This window comes from Lutzomyia longipalpis, chromosome 3 (genome assembly GCF_024334085.1).
Source record: "Lutzomyia longipalpis isolate SR_M1_2022 chromosome 3, ASM2433408v1".
In the NCBI taxonomy this organism is placed as follows: domain Eukaryota; kingdom Metazoa; phylum Arthropoda; class Insecta; order Diptera; family Psychodidae; genus Lutzomyia; species Lutzomyia longipalpis.
The window spans coordinates 29,128,762-29,143,776 of record NC_074709.1 but is presented as its reverse complement, the minus strand read 5'-3'; the positions used below and the strand labels follow the sequence as shown (position 1 = coordinate 29,143,776).

General features: G+C 36.0%; 1 protein-coding gene across 13 annotated transcripts in view; it reads right to left on the bottom strand.

The window, feature by feature from the left end:
* Window positions 1-15,015, bottom strand: part of LOC129793708 (guanine nucleotide exchange factor DBS) — a 54,881-nt gene that overhangs the window by 30,382 nt on the left and 9,484 nt on the right. For 3 of the 13 annotated variants that reach the window (XM_055833918.1, XM_055833923.1, XM_055833925.1), the window contains exons 2-9: window positions 9,563-9,992; window positions 8,812-8,977; window positions 8,514-8,669; window positions 8,182-8,447; window positions 7,419-7,539; window positions 7,040-7,348; window positions 6,743-6,952; window positions 2,968-3,141 (exon numbers count right to left, since the gene is read on the bottom strand). In XM_055833918.1, the coding sequence (XP_055689893.1) occupies window positions 2,968-3,141; window positions 6,743-6,952; window positions 7,040-7,348; window positions 7,419-7,539; window positions 8,182-8,447; window positions 8,514-8,669; window positions 8,812-8,977; window positions 9,563-9,992 (1,832 nt within the window). Of the gene's footprint in view, window positions 1-2,967; window positions 3,142-6,742; window positions 6,953-7,039; window positions 7,349-7,418; window positions 7,597-8,181; window positions 8,448-8,513; window positions 8,670-8,811; window positions 8,978-9,562; window positions 9,993-12,120; window positions 12,392-15,015 lie in introns of those variants that run through there. The other 10 variants (XM_055833916.1, XM_055833919.1, XM_055833920.1 and 7 more) reach the window with 6 other exon arrangements.

Here is a 15,015-nt window from a genome sequence, read left to right as displayed (position 1 = left end):
TGACCTCTATTTCTTGAGGAGATCTCCCCTTAAGAAAGAAAAAAAATCGTCTCGCGTTGTGAAAGGTGGGCGATAATGGATCTTTACGAGAATGCCCAAAATGTCTTTTTGCACGAGAACAACCTTCGTGAAGTCATTGATCTTGACCAGAATATCTCCTCATCCCAAATGGAATGTAAATGAGATTCATCTTGACCCATATTCCAATCCTGTTTGCCTTTCTTCCAAGCACATGGGGCGCCCAAATGGCCATCGCGGGAGGTCATTTAGGGGGGCAAGAGGAGCAGCTAATAGGTGTTCTGTGTGTGTTATGGTTAATGGGAAGATCGTGGATACGAGAGGAACGGCCGCAGAAGAAGTAATTTAGATGATCAAGAAGTGGGATGAGAACAGTTAGATGCGACGAAGAGAAAGAACTCATTTTTAGCTGTTCTTGACACTTTTTTGTGGCGCAAAATAATTTCAATTCTCTATCACAGAATATAGAATAGAAACAATTTATTCAAATAGAGAGAACTGTTCTCTCTCTGTGTCTTCGGAGGGATTGACGCACCTTCACCAAGAGGTCAGAACCTCAAATCTTCATTCTCTTCTTGCGCGCATTGGCTTGAGAAATGGGTCAGTGAGCTTACTCAAAGTAATTTAGGTTGTGGCGCTTGACCAAAAGTGCTCGACTTTGACTCTGAAAAGCAAATGAAAAATTAACTGTTGTCCATTTGGTGCAATTAAGAGCACAAGAAATATGTAACAGTTTGCTCAAAAGAAATTGCTACTTGTATGAGAAAATGACCAGAAGAAGAACCTTCAAGAAAAGTCCGCGCAGAAAGTTGCGGGAGTTGGCTACACATGAGTTCTTCTTTCTTTCAAAGAAGCGAAGTTTATGCGGAAATATTCTCTAACTCAAGAGAAGAATCGCAAAACCCATCAATAATATTTAATGACTTTGCGGTGTAGTAGAACCTTCCTGTTTCTCTAACCCAAACACGTGCTCTCTGCCCGCCAATCTTGAAGCAATCCAGCTAAATCTCTCTGCGCGATACTTTAATTGGCGATAAAGAATGGTCATTCTCATGACCATCCATCATCTCCGCGCACACCCAACTTCTTTCTCCTTCTTCGCATATTCCCATCTTTAATTTTCAATGTCACAACTTCCCATGAAAGTTTTTTTTTCATCTTCAAATGTTTTCTAATGAAAAAGAAATTTAAAAAAACACACACAAAAAATTACTTTCTGCATTTAAAAAAAAATTATGTGTTTGCATTTTAAAATATTTTAAAATCAACCCAAAAAGCAAAGAAAATTTTGTGCAAAATGAATCGTTTTCCGCGCGAAGAAGCATCATGAATTACGCATAAGTTCAATGCCAAAAAATGGTTTTTCATGTTGGGAATTTTAAACATTACAAAAGAAGTATTAAATACTGCAAATTGACTCGTTTTGCCCCTTCAGTGGGTTTTTCTGTGTACGTTACATCTGCAAGTTTTGCTTTACAATGCTTAATAGAGACCTTAATGGGAGAATAAATCATTGAGGGGGGAAGATTAAATACAGACATTAATAATTTGTAAACTTTAAGTAAAAATTTTATGAAGAGTGATGATTTATGTAGTTATGATCGTTTGGATGTTTGAAATTTTTGTTTGAATTTTGACAGAAGTTCAATTGACAGACGTAGTTTGACATTTAATGAAACGAAAAAAAATTAAACTGAAATTTTTCAATTTTACATTTTAAAAATGATTAAAATTTGTATTGTTTTCAACGTTAGCATTAAAACAATGCAGAAGTTATAATTGAAAACTTCTTTCATTTACAAATAATTCACTTAAAATTCTAGCAGACTTTGATAGATACCACAGCGTGGTATGTTTGATTTTTCTGAAGAACTCTTGCAGTTTTTTTAAAGGATTCTTTTAGTTTTTATTTTCTATATTTTCATTACAATTAGATCAATTTACTTCAAATTAACCTAATTTTAACGAAAAGAAAGGAAAGAAAATCCAAGAGCACAATTTTTTTTTAAAATGACTACAAGAATTCTTCAGGAAAATCAAACATACCACGCTGAAGAAACGATAAAAATCTGCTAGAATTTTCAAAAAATCTTACAAAATAAATCAAAAATGCTGTAATAGAAGAAAACCTTTCGAAATTAACGTTGAAATATCACGCTTGAGTGTGGTAATTTGGTCTGAGTGAGAAATTTAGTGCTTCTTGTTAAATTGAGAATAACCGTAAATTCACTGAATTATATCACAATTTGTGAGTGATCGGAAACAAGGTAATTAACTTCAGGTGTATGTGCGCGCGACACTTAAAAATTGTCAATTTCATGAAAATTATATCACTTCTTTTATTGCAAAGCTCGAAAGTACAATCATCAACAGGTTAATGAGCGCACACACACCTCTTGCAGGTCGTACCAACAAAATCAATGAGGAATTTTTGTTGCTTAGTCATCAGTCTATGCAACATTTTTTTTCTTCTCCATGGGAGGGAAAATGAAGATGGCAATTTTCGAAAAAAAAAGAAAATTATTAATTTTTTTTTCTCTCTCAATAATAAATAAGCCTTGAGGAATTTCCGTGGCAATAATTCACTCATCGAGAGATTTTCCCGCCTTTTCACACTCAATGTTAATTTTCTCTCTTGCACAACGGTTTGTGTTGTAGGTACAAGAGACAGGTAAGACCCCACGCGCGAAAGCTCATCCGATCATTGTAAAAATGTATGGCAAAGAAATTTCATCAGACTGATGGAATTTGCATAAAAAAAAGTGCCAAGAAATGCGAAGAGAGAGACGAAATTGCCGAGCACACACACACGAAAGAAATATTAAAAATAAATTAATATCGATACGCATTCGTAACTTTATCGCCCAGGCACATTGCGCAATGGCAGTTTAAATTGATGGAAGAAGAAGAAAGTGAATGAAGAGAATGTGTCGCACAAAATTGACTCACCTTTGGGGACTTTCGGGTACGGAAGGGATGTGGAGCACCTCCAGGTGGTTGGAGTGGCACAGCCGGCTCCGGGGTGACCGTCTGCACAGGACGTGGTGGTTTGAGGGCCAACTTCTTGAGACTCGCCACACGTTTGTCACACATCAAGGAAACATCGTCGATCCTCTGCAGGACCTGCAACATCACAAACACCCCACAGAAAAATATTTTAAAATCAAATCTCTTTAAATTCTTTTTCTCAACACATTTCTTTTTTATTTTATTTCAAATGTGAACAATGGGAATTTTATCAATGAGCAGAGAATTCCAGAAAATAAACTAAGCAGAACAATATTTCTGTTCTCTGTGGTGCGCCTGAATACCAAAAGCGATTGTACTCTTTTTTGTGCACTCAAATGCATTTCCCTCCCGCGGACCTCCCTCCGTGAATTCTTGGGCAATTCTGTGTCACGGTCATTTGTTTATTTGCAACTGATATTCCACAACAAATCGACTAAATAAACCCACAAATTCCAAAAGGGTTCATCAGTCAAATGATAGAAGAATTTAAAGCATTTTTTTTTCTAAAAGGAAAATGATTTAATTTGAATTTCGCGCCATAGAAATAAGGTAAGTAAAAAAATTTTAAAGGGATAAAGAGCTCAATTAAACATTTCAAAAATATTTTTAAAGCTTTAAAGATTTTTAAACGAAGAAAGGAATTAATTAAGTTTATTAATGAAGTGTTTCATTAACTGTTTCCTAGAGGAGACTATGTATTTTTATGTCTTCGCAATTTTTATTGAAACACTTTTTTTTTCAAAATGAAACAATAAAGATAATGAGCAGAAAAAAATAGAAAATCCTTTGCAGAATTTTGTATCAAGTTTATCATGTTAAAAAAAACCTCAATTGTGCATAGACTCCTTTCATTCCTCTATTCGTTTCTAATTTATTTTCCAAATAAAATAAATAGTTTTTCGCATTTAAATCTCAACACGAAAATCCATCTTCTTCCCAACAACAAAAACAAATCATTAAAACATTCAAATTAATTTATCTATTTTTAAAAGCTCCATTGAATGAAATTTTAAATAAATTGAATTAAATAAAATAAAACTTTTGAAATGCATTTAAGACAAGTTTTCGAATGAATTTTTCTTTTGGGAAATGTTTTAAAATAAATCGATATGCCTTTTGCCCTTATCTGTGACTTTCAATCATCCAAACAAACGTCTTTTGAATCTTTGAACTTGGTGGAGATTTGCAACTTTATATGCAAGAAAAAGATCGGAAATTGAAATTTGTCTTCGGCGCTTTGGGAAGAGCCGCAAGGGGGGCTTTTCTTACGTTCATTTGGCGCATCTTCGCAGCAGCAAACTTAAGTGAAAGTCGTCTTTTTGAGAGATCATTAAATCACAAACACGATTCTTTCTGCATCTCTTCATCAACACATCGCGCGCCTTCGTGTCTCTTCTTATGGGATGCGCCAACAATTGGACTCTACGACACCAAAGGAAATTCCTCGGTGGGAGGTGAAAATACTTGATTATTCTCCTCCACAAGAGGCTGATGGCCTTTTCTGATGTGGTTTAATCACATTATTAAAATCTACTTTGGGCATATGCAAAAAACAACCATCCGCACACAAACACTTTCCACTAAAATTTTAATAATTTCTCACAGAAAAATATGAAAAATTGTTCACGGAAAAAATCCGCGCAAAGAGCACAACTTGAGATAAAATAGACTATTTCTCCATCTAATGAAAAAATCATACAGAGGAGTGGACAAGATTTTCAAACGTATATTTTGCCTTCCTTCTACTTTGCGCGGCAATATGTAGCGCATGACGCTGATTACGTTTGCAATTATCTCACGAGAGACTCAAAAATATATATAACAAAACTAATGCGGAGATTTGTGGGTAAAAAGTCGAAAAGGCACGATCCGAAGAGATCGTGTGTGTGTGAATATTAAATTGCAAATATTAATAAATTGACTCAGGGTGTAGAGTAGAGAGTATATAGAGACGAGGCACAGAGACACACTGACAATGCTATTGCTTAATGTTTTATTTTTAAAATAAAAAAAAACCACACGCCATCACAAAAGATTTTAATCTTATTTCTTTTTAGCTTATGTACAATTTTTGCAAACTCTTTGTCACCTTCACATTCGAAAATTTGCAATCTTTGTGATGATATTTTGCAATAAAGCGATTGATTTTGCTTTATTTTTTTTTTAATGTCATTTTCTGCACATGCAGTAGTGAGTCAGTTGAATGGCATACTTGAGAATCACAAAGATGCATAAGTGAGTCAGATAAAGGCTTTATATTCAATTAATTTATTTGTCAAGAAAGATAATAAATTTTTTTGGGAGTGTTTAAGAGACAGAAAAGAAAATATGTAAAGAATAAAGGCCTGAAGAAGGTCTTATCATGATCGAAAAGTCATAAAAAAAACAAAAAATTTAATTTAATAATTTTTAACAGTTCTGACAAAAAAAATTCTTTGCAAAAACGATTCAACATTTTTTAACCGAAACATTTTGATAAAATTCTTTCAACATAATTATTTTATTACATTAATTACTCTTTTAATTAATTTGTATTAATTTATCACATTCCTTAACCTTTGGAATGCGGAGGCCTTGGTAGTTAGAGTAGAATGCGAAGCAGTGGGGTCGTTGAACGACCCCAGCCCTATATTTCGTGCTATAACTTAATAAATATAAAAGATAGCGTTCCATCTTTTGGAAATAAGTTCCTTGGTTATCTGAGGAGGTTGTGTAAAAATTTGAGGTCAATCCGACCACCACAAGAAAAGTTATTAAGGAAAATGTAGAAGAAGGGAATTCAAAAATTGGTGTAACGGTCATGCTGCGGAAAATTTTTTAGAGCATAAACAACATAAAACATAATTAGAAGCATGTAAATGTGCAAAACAATAAAGAATATTCGAGAAATATTGCCATTTATCACTTTGCGGGAAGTTAGGGGAATGTGGGGAAGAGTGAAAAAAAATTGCAGTTTCTTGGCAAATTTCTCAAATAGAAATTGTGAAAAATGATTGAAAAATGTTTTTCCCTAATATCTCCTTCTAAGTATTTTAGGGCGGCGAATTTGTGGTGCAGGGTGCAAGAGGACTATATAAGGAATCTATAGGCACTAACCCGACAACTCCAGGTTGTATAGTTTGGGAGAAAATTGGCCTTCTTTTTGGGGTCGTTCAACGACCCCACCTTCGCATTCTACGTAACTACCAAGGCCTCCGCATTCCAAAGGTTAATAAATGAAAATAATAATAATAAAGCAAACCACAACTAATTTTAAATTAAAATCTTCTTCTAATCGTTTTTAACTCGGAATTTTTCATTGCTTCTTATCACAAAAATTAAGGAATTTTCCTTGAATTTTCACAGATTTTCATGCAAATTCTGATACAACAAATAAACACAAAAACTTATCAAAAACTCGCCTTAAGAAGAAATAACTTTTCTGTAAGAACTTTTAAAATTAAATCACTTTTTTCCTGAATTTTCACGCCCCAAGAACTCCCACAAAATGCTCACGAATGCACAAGAATTGCCCCGGAAAACTCGCGAGAATGTCAATTGAAATTAAATGTGGGTGAAGAATGAAAAAATGGGCAAATATTGGAATCCCATCTTATCACCAACTTGTTTATTTGCACAGCAAATATTTGCTAATTTATTGCGTACAAAAATTTACCAATAAAGCTTCTTTTTTATGATCACGAGTGTGAAGATGAAGAAATTCAGGAGATCTTACCTGCGTGACGAGAGCCTTAGTTTCGGGTGTTGTACTCTCCTGGAAAACATTCTTAAATTCCCGCGGACTTGAGAGCTTGAATTCCGCTGCTGATGCGAGGAATTGTACAATCTCTTGGAGACTCTGCTCGGCAATTTCGGCGGATACGGAACACTTTTCGATACGCTGCGACGCGAGAAGTTCAACACCTTTGGCACACCATTTATTCGCCTGAAAGTAGATTTTATTTAAAAAAAAAACCGTTGAGATTTTTGAATTATTTCTCTTCAAAACAGTGAGGGGCTGACAATTGTGTACCTTTTCGACGCGCTCCATGAGATCGCGACTCTTGGCGAGGATCTCAACACGACGGGCAAGACGTTCTGTGACAATTTCACAAACACGCGTCAATTCATCGCATTTGGGTTGAACAACTTCCCGCGGACAAGCTCCGCGGGAACTGATCAGATGCTGCCCCGTTGCGATCACCTCCTCAGCACGATCAATGTCACTTTGGCACAATTTCTGAAAGGATTTTGTCTCCTTGATGAGCGTATCAGCTCGCTGAACGGTCTCCCCGATCTCCGTCATCTCCGAAACAGTCTTCAAGTGACTATCAAAATTAATCTGCGGGAGGATTTTAAAACAAAAAAGCGTTATGCCGCCATTTTTAAACGCAAAGGACGCCAAAACTCACCTGAAGCTCCCTGAAATCCTGCTCGAAGCGCCTCAGCTCCAGGCAATGCTTGAGACGTGTTAGATGGGCATTCCAGAATTCATCAAAGCGCCTCTCAGTCTCCTCGAGCTGCACCAGGAGTCTGCGGTAATCGCGACTGTCATCAAGACGGTTGACATTTAGATAAAAACTCCCTGCACTGGGATGGTATACCCGCGAGATCGACACACACAGAGACAGAGTGGGACACATCGCAATGAATGAGGCGCATTTTGGGCATGAAATGAAATTGATCTTCCTCGCTCTTTTATCATTATCAAAACTACACAATGTGAACAATCAAAAGCTTCGTTTTTTAACGGTGTTTTTGTGGTTTTTTTCTGTAATTGTAACTCCTTCTTCTTCTCAGTCAGGTTTGTAATGTGGATGTGTCTTTGTGTGTGATTTGATCATGCAAAATGGAATTAATGATTTCAGTGTATTAAATGATCTGATTTGAATTCTAAAAGTTCTAAAAAACAACACCAATAACTCAATAATATTTTTGAGGTTATGTAAATGTGAAAAATGGCGGTTAAACATTTTTAGCATCTTATCACCATTTTTAACTAATTAAATGATTTTTTTTAATGTGAAAACAACCAGTGCAGAGTTAGTATAAATCAAATAATTCATTAAACATTAAATTTTTTAGCTATAACGGCTAAAAATATAACAATTTTCTAATAAAAATGGAAGCAAACAACAATTTGGTTAGCTGTGTTTACTCAAGGGGAAAACTTACCGTTCAATGGAGCTTATAATACCCGTTCTTTCGGAAAATTCCTTCCCACCTTCATCCCTTGTCTTGAGATCCTCAAGGAGTCCTTCACCGTGCTTTGCAGCTGCCAAAATGTCATCCTTCAGCTTCTCATACTCTGCACCTTGCTCGTCGAGAAGCTTCTGTGTTGCCTCGACGGAATTTGGAAATTCTGTGTCATGGATTGACCTGATGAAGGAGTCCAGATTGCATGAAACTTGATGGGTTAGGCCTGAGAATTTCTCCAAACACTGCAAAGAAATAACGAAAATCTTTTATTTTCTAAGGAAAGATAAAGAATTTATAGGAAAACTCACAATTCTCTGCTGAATCCACTCGTGGTGGGAATAGGTTAGTTCCCCACCTAAATCACCCGTTAGTTGTGTCTTTGAGATGTGATCGTGGAGCTCTTCAAGACTTGAACAGACAATCAAACGAAATCTGAACTCATCCTTGAAGAACTTTGAACTAACCTGCAAATTAAAGAAAAACCGTTAGAAATCATATTTTTAAAGTAACTGCCTTTAACTGCTAAAACTGTTCTCAAAATGGCTGCCAGAATTCGAGAATTGGCAGCCATCTTGTGCAAAACATTAAGTAAACTCATAAACAAACCTCAGAGATGGCCTTTTGGAAGAATCCAGCTGGTCTAATTACGTACACAACGTGAACAACGCCAGGGAAATAAACAGAGATCTTCAGGAGGACAGACTTAACGGACGTCCAGCGATCTTTGCGGCGATCGACGACAAGATGAAAGCCCAAGTCAGCTTCTTGGAGTCTGCAAATATACAAAACAATGATCAAACATTCTCATTTCTCAATTGAAGAAGACAAAAAAAAGAGCAACAAAATGCTGACACCGTGAAGATGTCGAAATGATCATCAGCGCGCGATCTACTTTTTTTTTTTAAAGGATTGAATTTCTTTGCAGAAAAAAAAACTTCCACGACAAATTGTGCAATATATTTCAACTGCAAACTGCAACAATGTGAATGACTTTGCAATTTCCACGATATTTTATTAATTTGATCTTCGAATTGATCTCAACGAATGATCTTGATTTGATCGATTCGATCAATTGATCAAGTGCAACTTTTTAAACGTTCATTTTCTCCGCGGTGAGATCATTCAGTGTTTTTGCAAAAATAAAAGATGGTTTTGTCTCGCTGAAAGATCTTCACAACGTGTGCCAGCTAATAGGAAATTGCGCGAAAGGAAATAAGATAAACAATGAGGAATTTGTGGAATTTTTAGAGATTTTTCTCCGCAGAAGAAAAATCTAAACAAGACCTCTCAAAAGCATTTTCTTTGATCGTGATCAATTTTTTAATTTCTAATTTAAAAAAAAAACCGAAAAACTTACGATGGAACTGAAGTTAGATACAAAATGAGCTTCTGATAATCATGATCGGCGAGTGATTGGAAATTATTGTGATCCGGAAAGGTGATCAGTGGGCAACCATCCTTGGACTTCCCGCCCGTAATGATGGCGTACTGGGGATGAAGAAGATCCGCCACATCGGCCACACTCAGTGGATCCTCACTGACCGGTGGTACCGGATGCTGCGGCTGCTGGAACGTTCCATTTGTCAGCGAACTGAGACTCCCAGAGGGTTGAAGCTGAACAGCCTGCGGGGGCTGTGGGGCCAAACTAACAGCCCTCTCGACACTCTGACCATTCTGCACGAGCACCGTTTGTATTGAAGCACACGACGACACCGAGGATTGATGCTGGAACACCGGATGATGTCCCGGAGCGGGATTCTCAATCACAATCTTGTCCACAGAGTCATCTGAAATAGAAGAGGAAGAAGACACAAGGTAAGTGAAGATCAATTTATGGAGGAATAATGAAAAAAATTATCGAATTCCGGATGATTCGCGCGCTTACAAAAGATCATCCACGAAGACGATCTTCGTGGATGATCGAGAGTTTCAAACCAAATCATTTATATTGGCAATTAGAGTTGCAAAGGGAGTAGATAGGAGATTGCTTTAGTGCACTTTTTTTGGGAGCAGTATTACTTTTCTAAACGGTTGTATTACTTTTTTGGAGCCTGTACTACTTTTTTAAGAAGTTTTTTTTTGTATTACTTTTTTCAAGATTTTATTAGAAAAAAAACTCGATTTTTCTTGGAAAATTTTCTTGGAAGAAAAATTGAATTTCCGTTTTTAACTCCTGGTTGAAGAAGAAAAATTCCTACTGACGAAGACTTGATCAAGAAAGAGTTATGATCAGAATCTGGAAAGAAGCTTTCCATCAGTTTTACATATGAATAAATGTATTTCCTTCCGGAAGCCTCATTTTTATAGTCAGGAACTTAAAAATCTCACGAACTTGTTTAAAAAGAATTTTAAAACAAAACTGCTTAAATATGCAAAAATGCATAATAGATTTCTTCCCGAAATATTTTCATAAGAATAACATTGGTTTACCGGAAGTTTCAAAATACATTCCGGAAGATGAATGAGATGAATTGAAAGATATAGCGAATGCATGAATTTTTTTCTTTGCTTTGATTCAACTCCTTAAATATAATAAGAATCTGTAAAAGAAAATCTTCCCAGAACTTTTTCTTATTGATAAATATTTCTTCCGGAAAATTCTATAGTCCGGAAATTAAATATCTGGCAAACATGATCCAAAAAAGTTTATTTTAAAATATTTTTTATGACTATTAAATAAAAAACTCTTTTAACAATTCAAGAGCATTTAAAATTTGCTATCAATTCTAGAACTTTTATAATGATTCAAATACTTTTATCTAGAATTTCCCGCCCCCGAATTCTTTATCAACTCGGGGGTGTTAAACAACTTCAACGAGTGACCAAATAATGTGTCTCACAGAGCAAAGAGGTGTCTTGTGCAATTCATAGTAGAGTGAAAGAATTGAGGAAGTCCGAGAGGCAGACAATTGCTCAATTTTGCACGCTGAAGCTCATGATTTTACAACATTTTATTGATTTGAAAAAAAAAGCCACAAAAGTTCACGGAGCGTAACAAAAAGCGAGAAGAGCTGTTCGATTGACGAATGGGGCATGTATAGGCAAAAGATAATATAATTGTGGAGTTTATCCAACAACGATAATGCTTTGTGACCCTGACTCATGAAAATTAGTTTTTGCATGCATCATCCTATTGGCGACGATACTAATTAGAGGCACGTTGTCTTTTAGGAAAAGTCAACTCTTTACATTTAAGTTAAATAAGAAAGAATCTTGTTGTGTGGAAAATTGTGCTCACAACAGCATAATTTCCCTTTTTGTAACCACATCACAGCTTGAGATGAAATAGGAATGATTTTACTGTAAAAATTGCTACTTTTGCCACTATATGAGAAGCTCACTAGTCTCCCCTATGAGGCTTCGTAGCAATTCTCGTTCTTCAATTAGAACAAAATAGATGAAGAGAAAAAAATTCCTCTGTGGGAAAAATTGCTTTTTGCGGTTAATTCTTGATTTGCGGATCTTATTCCTTCATAAAGTTTTTCCTCGTCATTTCCACGGAAAAACATTCACACAAAAAACATTAAATTATTCAGCATTAAAAGGAAAATGCTTTAAATTTTTCATTTACGCACAAACGAATCATTTTTGATGCGATTCAGTTCAATTTTTAAACACTTTTTGCCATTTCTTTTACCACCTGTCTTCGCGCATAAGCCGCGGACATTCCACGAGTGAAAAGGCAAAGAAAATTTTCGTACAAATCACCCATTTTGCACCCATTTGAAATGCAAATCAATTTGCAGGCCATCGAACTCCATTCATGCGTGATTTCTCTGCACATTTTTAATGCCCCGGGAGTCGAATTTAATTTTCTTGCACGTGGATTTTTCACGCGCGCGCGCCAAAACTATCTGTACATAATAATCATTTAGTTTTTCCTGCCTCTTAAGGGCAAGGAAATCACTCATTTACCAAGAAAATCACTTCTAAAGTACACCGAAAGGTGATGACCCATTGTCTGTGTGAGAAGGAAATCAAATCCAAAAGCTTCGTGACGTCACACGAAAACTATGCACAAAAGTGAACTTCCGGTGATGCAGTGTGGAAAAAAAAGCACACACAGATAGACGACGAAAAGCCCGCCGGAAAAGTCACATGAGTTTGCCAATATGTGGCACACGGGGTGAGCAAAAGTTTCCCGTATTACATCGCATTCGAATGCCGGCGAGAGACTGCTGAAAGGCAATGGGACTCTCTGTGCCTGGAGCCAGACAACACAACAGCAGCACAGCAGCTTTCTGACCAATACTTGCGGAGAAAAATGAGATAAGGGGTGCGCAAGTACGGGAAATTTGTGTCTAATCATAATAAATTTTCAATTTATTCGTTTAAATGAATTTTCGTTGATTTTTTGAAATTCTATGAGTTTTCATTTATTTCTATTTTGCCTAATATTTGTATTTTTATGTTTACTTTTGTTCTATTCTAATTTTCTTTAAGAATAAAAATTGAATAAAAAGTTTTTTGTAACGGAAAGATTTTTTGGCTTGTGCAGGGCCCGTATTATGTAATCTCCGAGTGCTGGGTGACTGAACAGTTCTTATGGGCCTCCCAGCACTCGGAGAGTTACATAATACGGGCTCAGTATTATTCCTTAGTGAAATCTGCAGGACAAAAAATTCCGGATCGTTATGAGATAACTGAATGAATAGTTTAGAAGATTTGGAATATTCATTTACTTTTGAGAATATTTTTTATTCATTTCAAAATAATTTTGTCGAAGAATATCATTAAAAACATTCAAAACTTTAAGAATATTCTACTGAAATTCAGATTAGCTTAAAAAATATTCTTTTTTATATGAGAATATTAGTTTCGTTCTGATTTTAAGAATATTCGTTATTCGTTTGCAAAATTAGTTTTAATTTAAAGAATATTCGTCATTCCTTTTTCAACGTCAAAAGTAACATTTTTATATCAAGATCAACTAACAGAACCTTCAATTCGTTTACTTGACCGCCCCTCGTTTGTTCTAATCCGTAATGCTGCGGGTATTGTATTTATGCGTAAATTGTGAGTGAATGTATGGAATGGATTGTAAATTGATCATTTTCCCGCAAAAGCAATTTTCACAGCCCCTTGAGACATTTTACACTGACTACATGAGTGGGAAAAGCGCCTTGGAAAGTGTGGAAAAATTACTGCATTTTTTTTCTTCATTCATTTGAATGAAAAAAAAATTATAAATTCAATAAATTCGCACCAATTTTCTCGCCAAATGCTTTTCGCTTCAATCTCATAAATCAAACAACAAACTTCCTCACTCAATGGGGTGATCGTTAATTTGTTGTGTTGTGCTGTTAGATCGGGAGAAATGATTATTGTTTTGAATAAAAGTGAAACCGAATCGAACAATATTGGAGATGAAATGAAAAATTCAAATAACACATCGAACGCACCTCCACGCATTTGCATTCAAATTAGAAAGAAAAATCCGCCCGTGTATAGGAAAGTGAAAAAAAAATGATTTGATAAGACGGAATGTTTCATTTTGAAGCTAAATATGCGAAGAGAGCATTAAATGAACTGGAAAGAAAACTTAGGCCTGATTCATTAGTTTTATTTTAAGTAAATAAAATGACTTTCTTGCGATTAGAAAACTTTTTTTCCAGCGATTGTGGCTATCGCAAAGAATTTTATGGGATTTTTTCTTTCTCAAACAAGAGCGTGTTCTCATTACTTTTCATTTGTGAAATCATATGAATTTTGCCATCCGGAAATTCCTTTCTTATTAAACTTTTCGTTTTTTTGGATGAGATATTTTATTACTTGGCGAATTTTTTTAAATTGATTTTCTTGCCAAAAATTTGGCAAAGAATTAAGGGAAATGCAGATAAAATCGAAATAAAATTATGCAGATAGAAGGACCTTGGGGGGAAACTTTACAGCTTTGCTGGATTTATTGCATTAAACAATGCGTACAAATTAATTTTTTGTTGATCCAAAGTAAAGGAGTTTATTCATTTTAGTTTGTGGAATGACCTCAATACACGACAGATTAGAAAAAAATTTCTACAAGCTCAAGAAACATTTAAACCAAACAGATTTTTCATTGTTAAGGCTCCAACAGATGGACGAGAAATTCCTCGTGCGGTGCGGTGCGGCGAGGTTTTCGGCCAATCAGAAGCGAGAGATGGCTCACACACTCTCACCGCACCGTGCGAGAACGTTTTTCGGCCAATCCGAAGCGACGATGGGCCACGAAAACCTCGCCGCGCCGCACCGCACGAGGAATTTCTCGTCCATCTGTTGGAGCCTTTAGGTAAAATTAGCTGGAAAATATTCTCATGAAATTGTTCCTCTAAATAAACGAAGCATATGCTTCAATGCTTCTCATGATCATTTTAACCTTCAAATGCTTCAAACGATGTTTTAGCTGTGTTTCTTTCAGACACAGCTTTTGTGTACCGAGCAAAATCGAAAGTCGTCAGATCGGGCTCAAACTTGGGATGAGCACGAATTAGGGTCCCCACATTCCAAAAAACGTATGCGCCAAAAAACTTTTTTTTCCGGCCGGCCGTCCGTCCGTCCGGCCGTCCGGCCGGATCATAAACTTAAATTGCAAGAGAACGGTGATAGATAGAGACTTGCGGTAAACGGCAAAGTTTAAATATCGACCTGAAGAAATCCGATTATGAGGTCAAATCCATCCCCCCACCCCCCCGTCCGCCATTTTGAATAACCTCAAAATTTTGTTTTCGCTATATCTCAGCCGCTATTACAGCTAGAGGTCTCAAATTTTGATATGTTGTAGGGGCCATCAATACCTTTCCAACGATACCTCATTTTCGAAAATCGGTCGAGCCG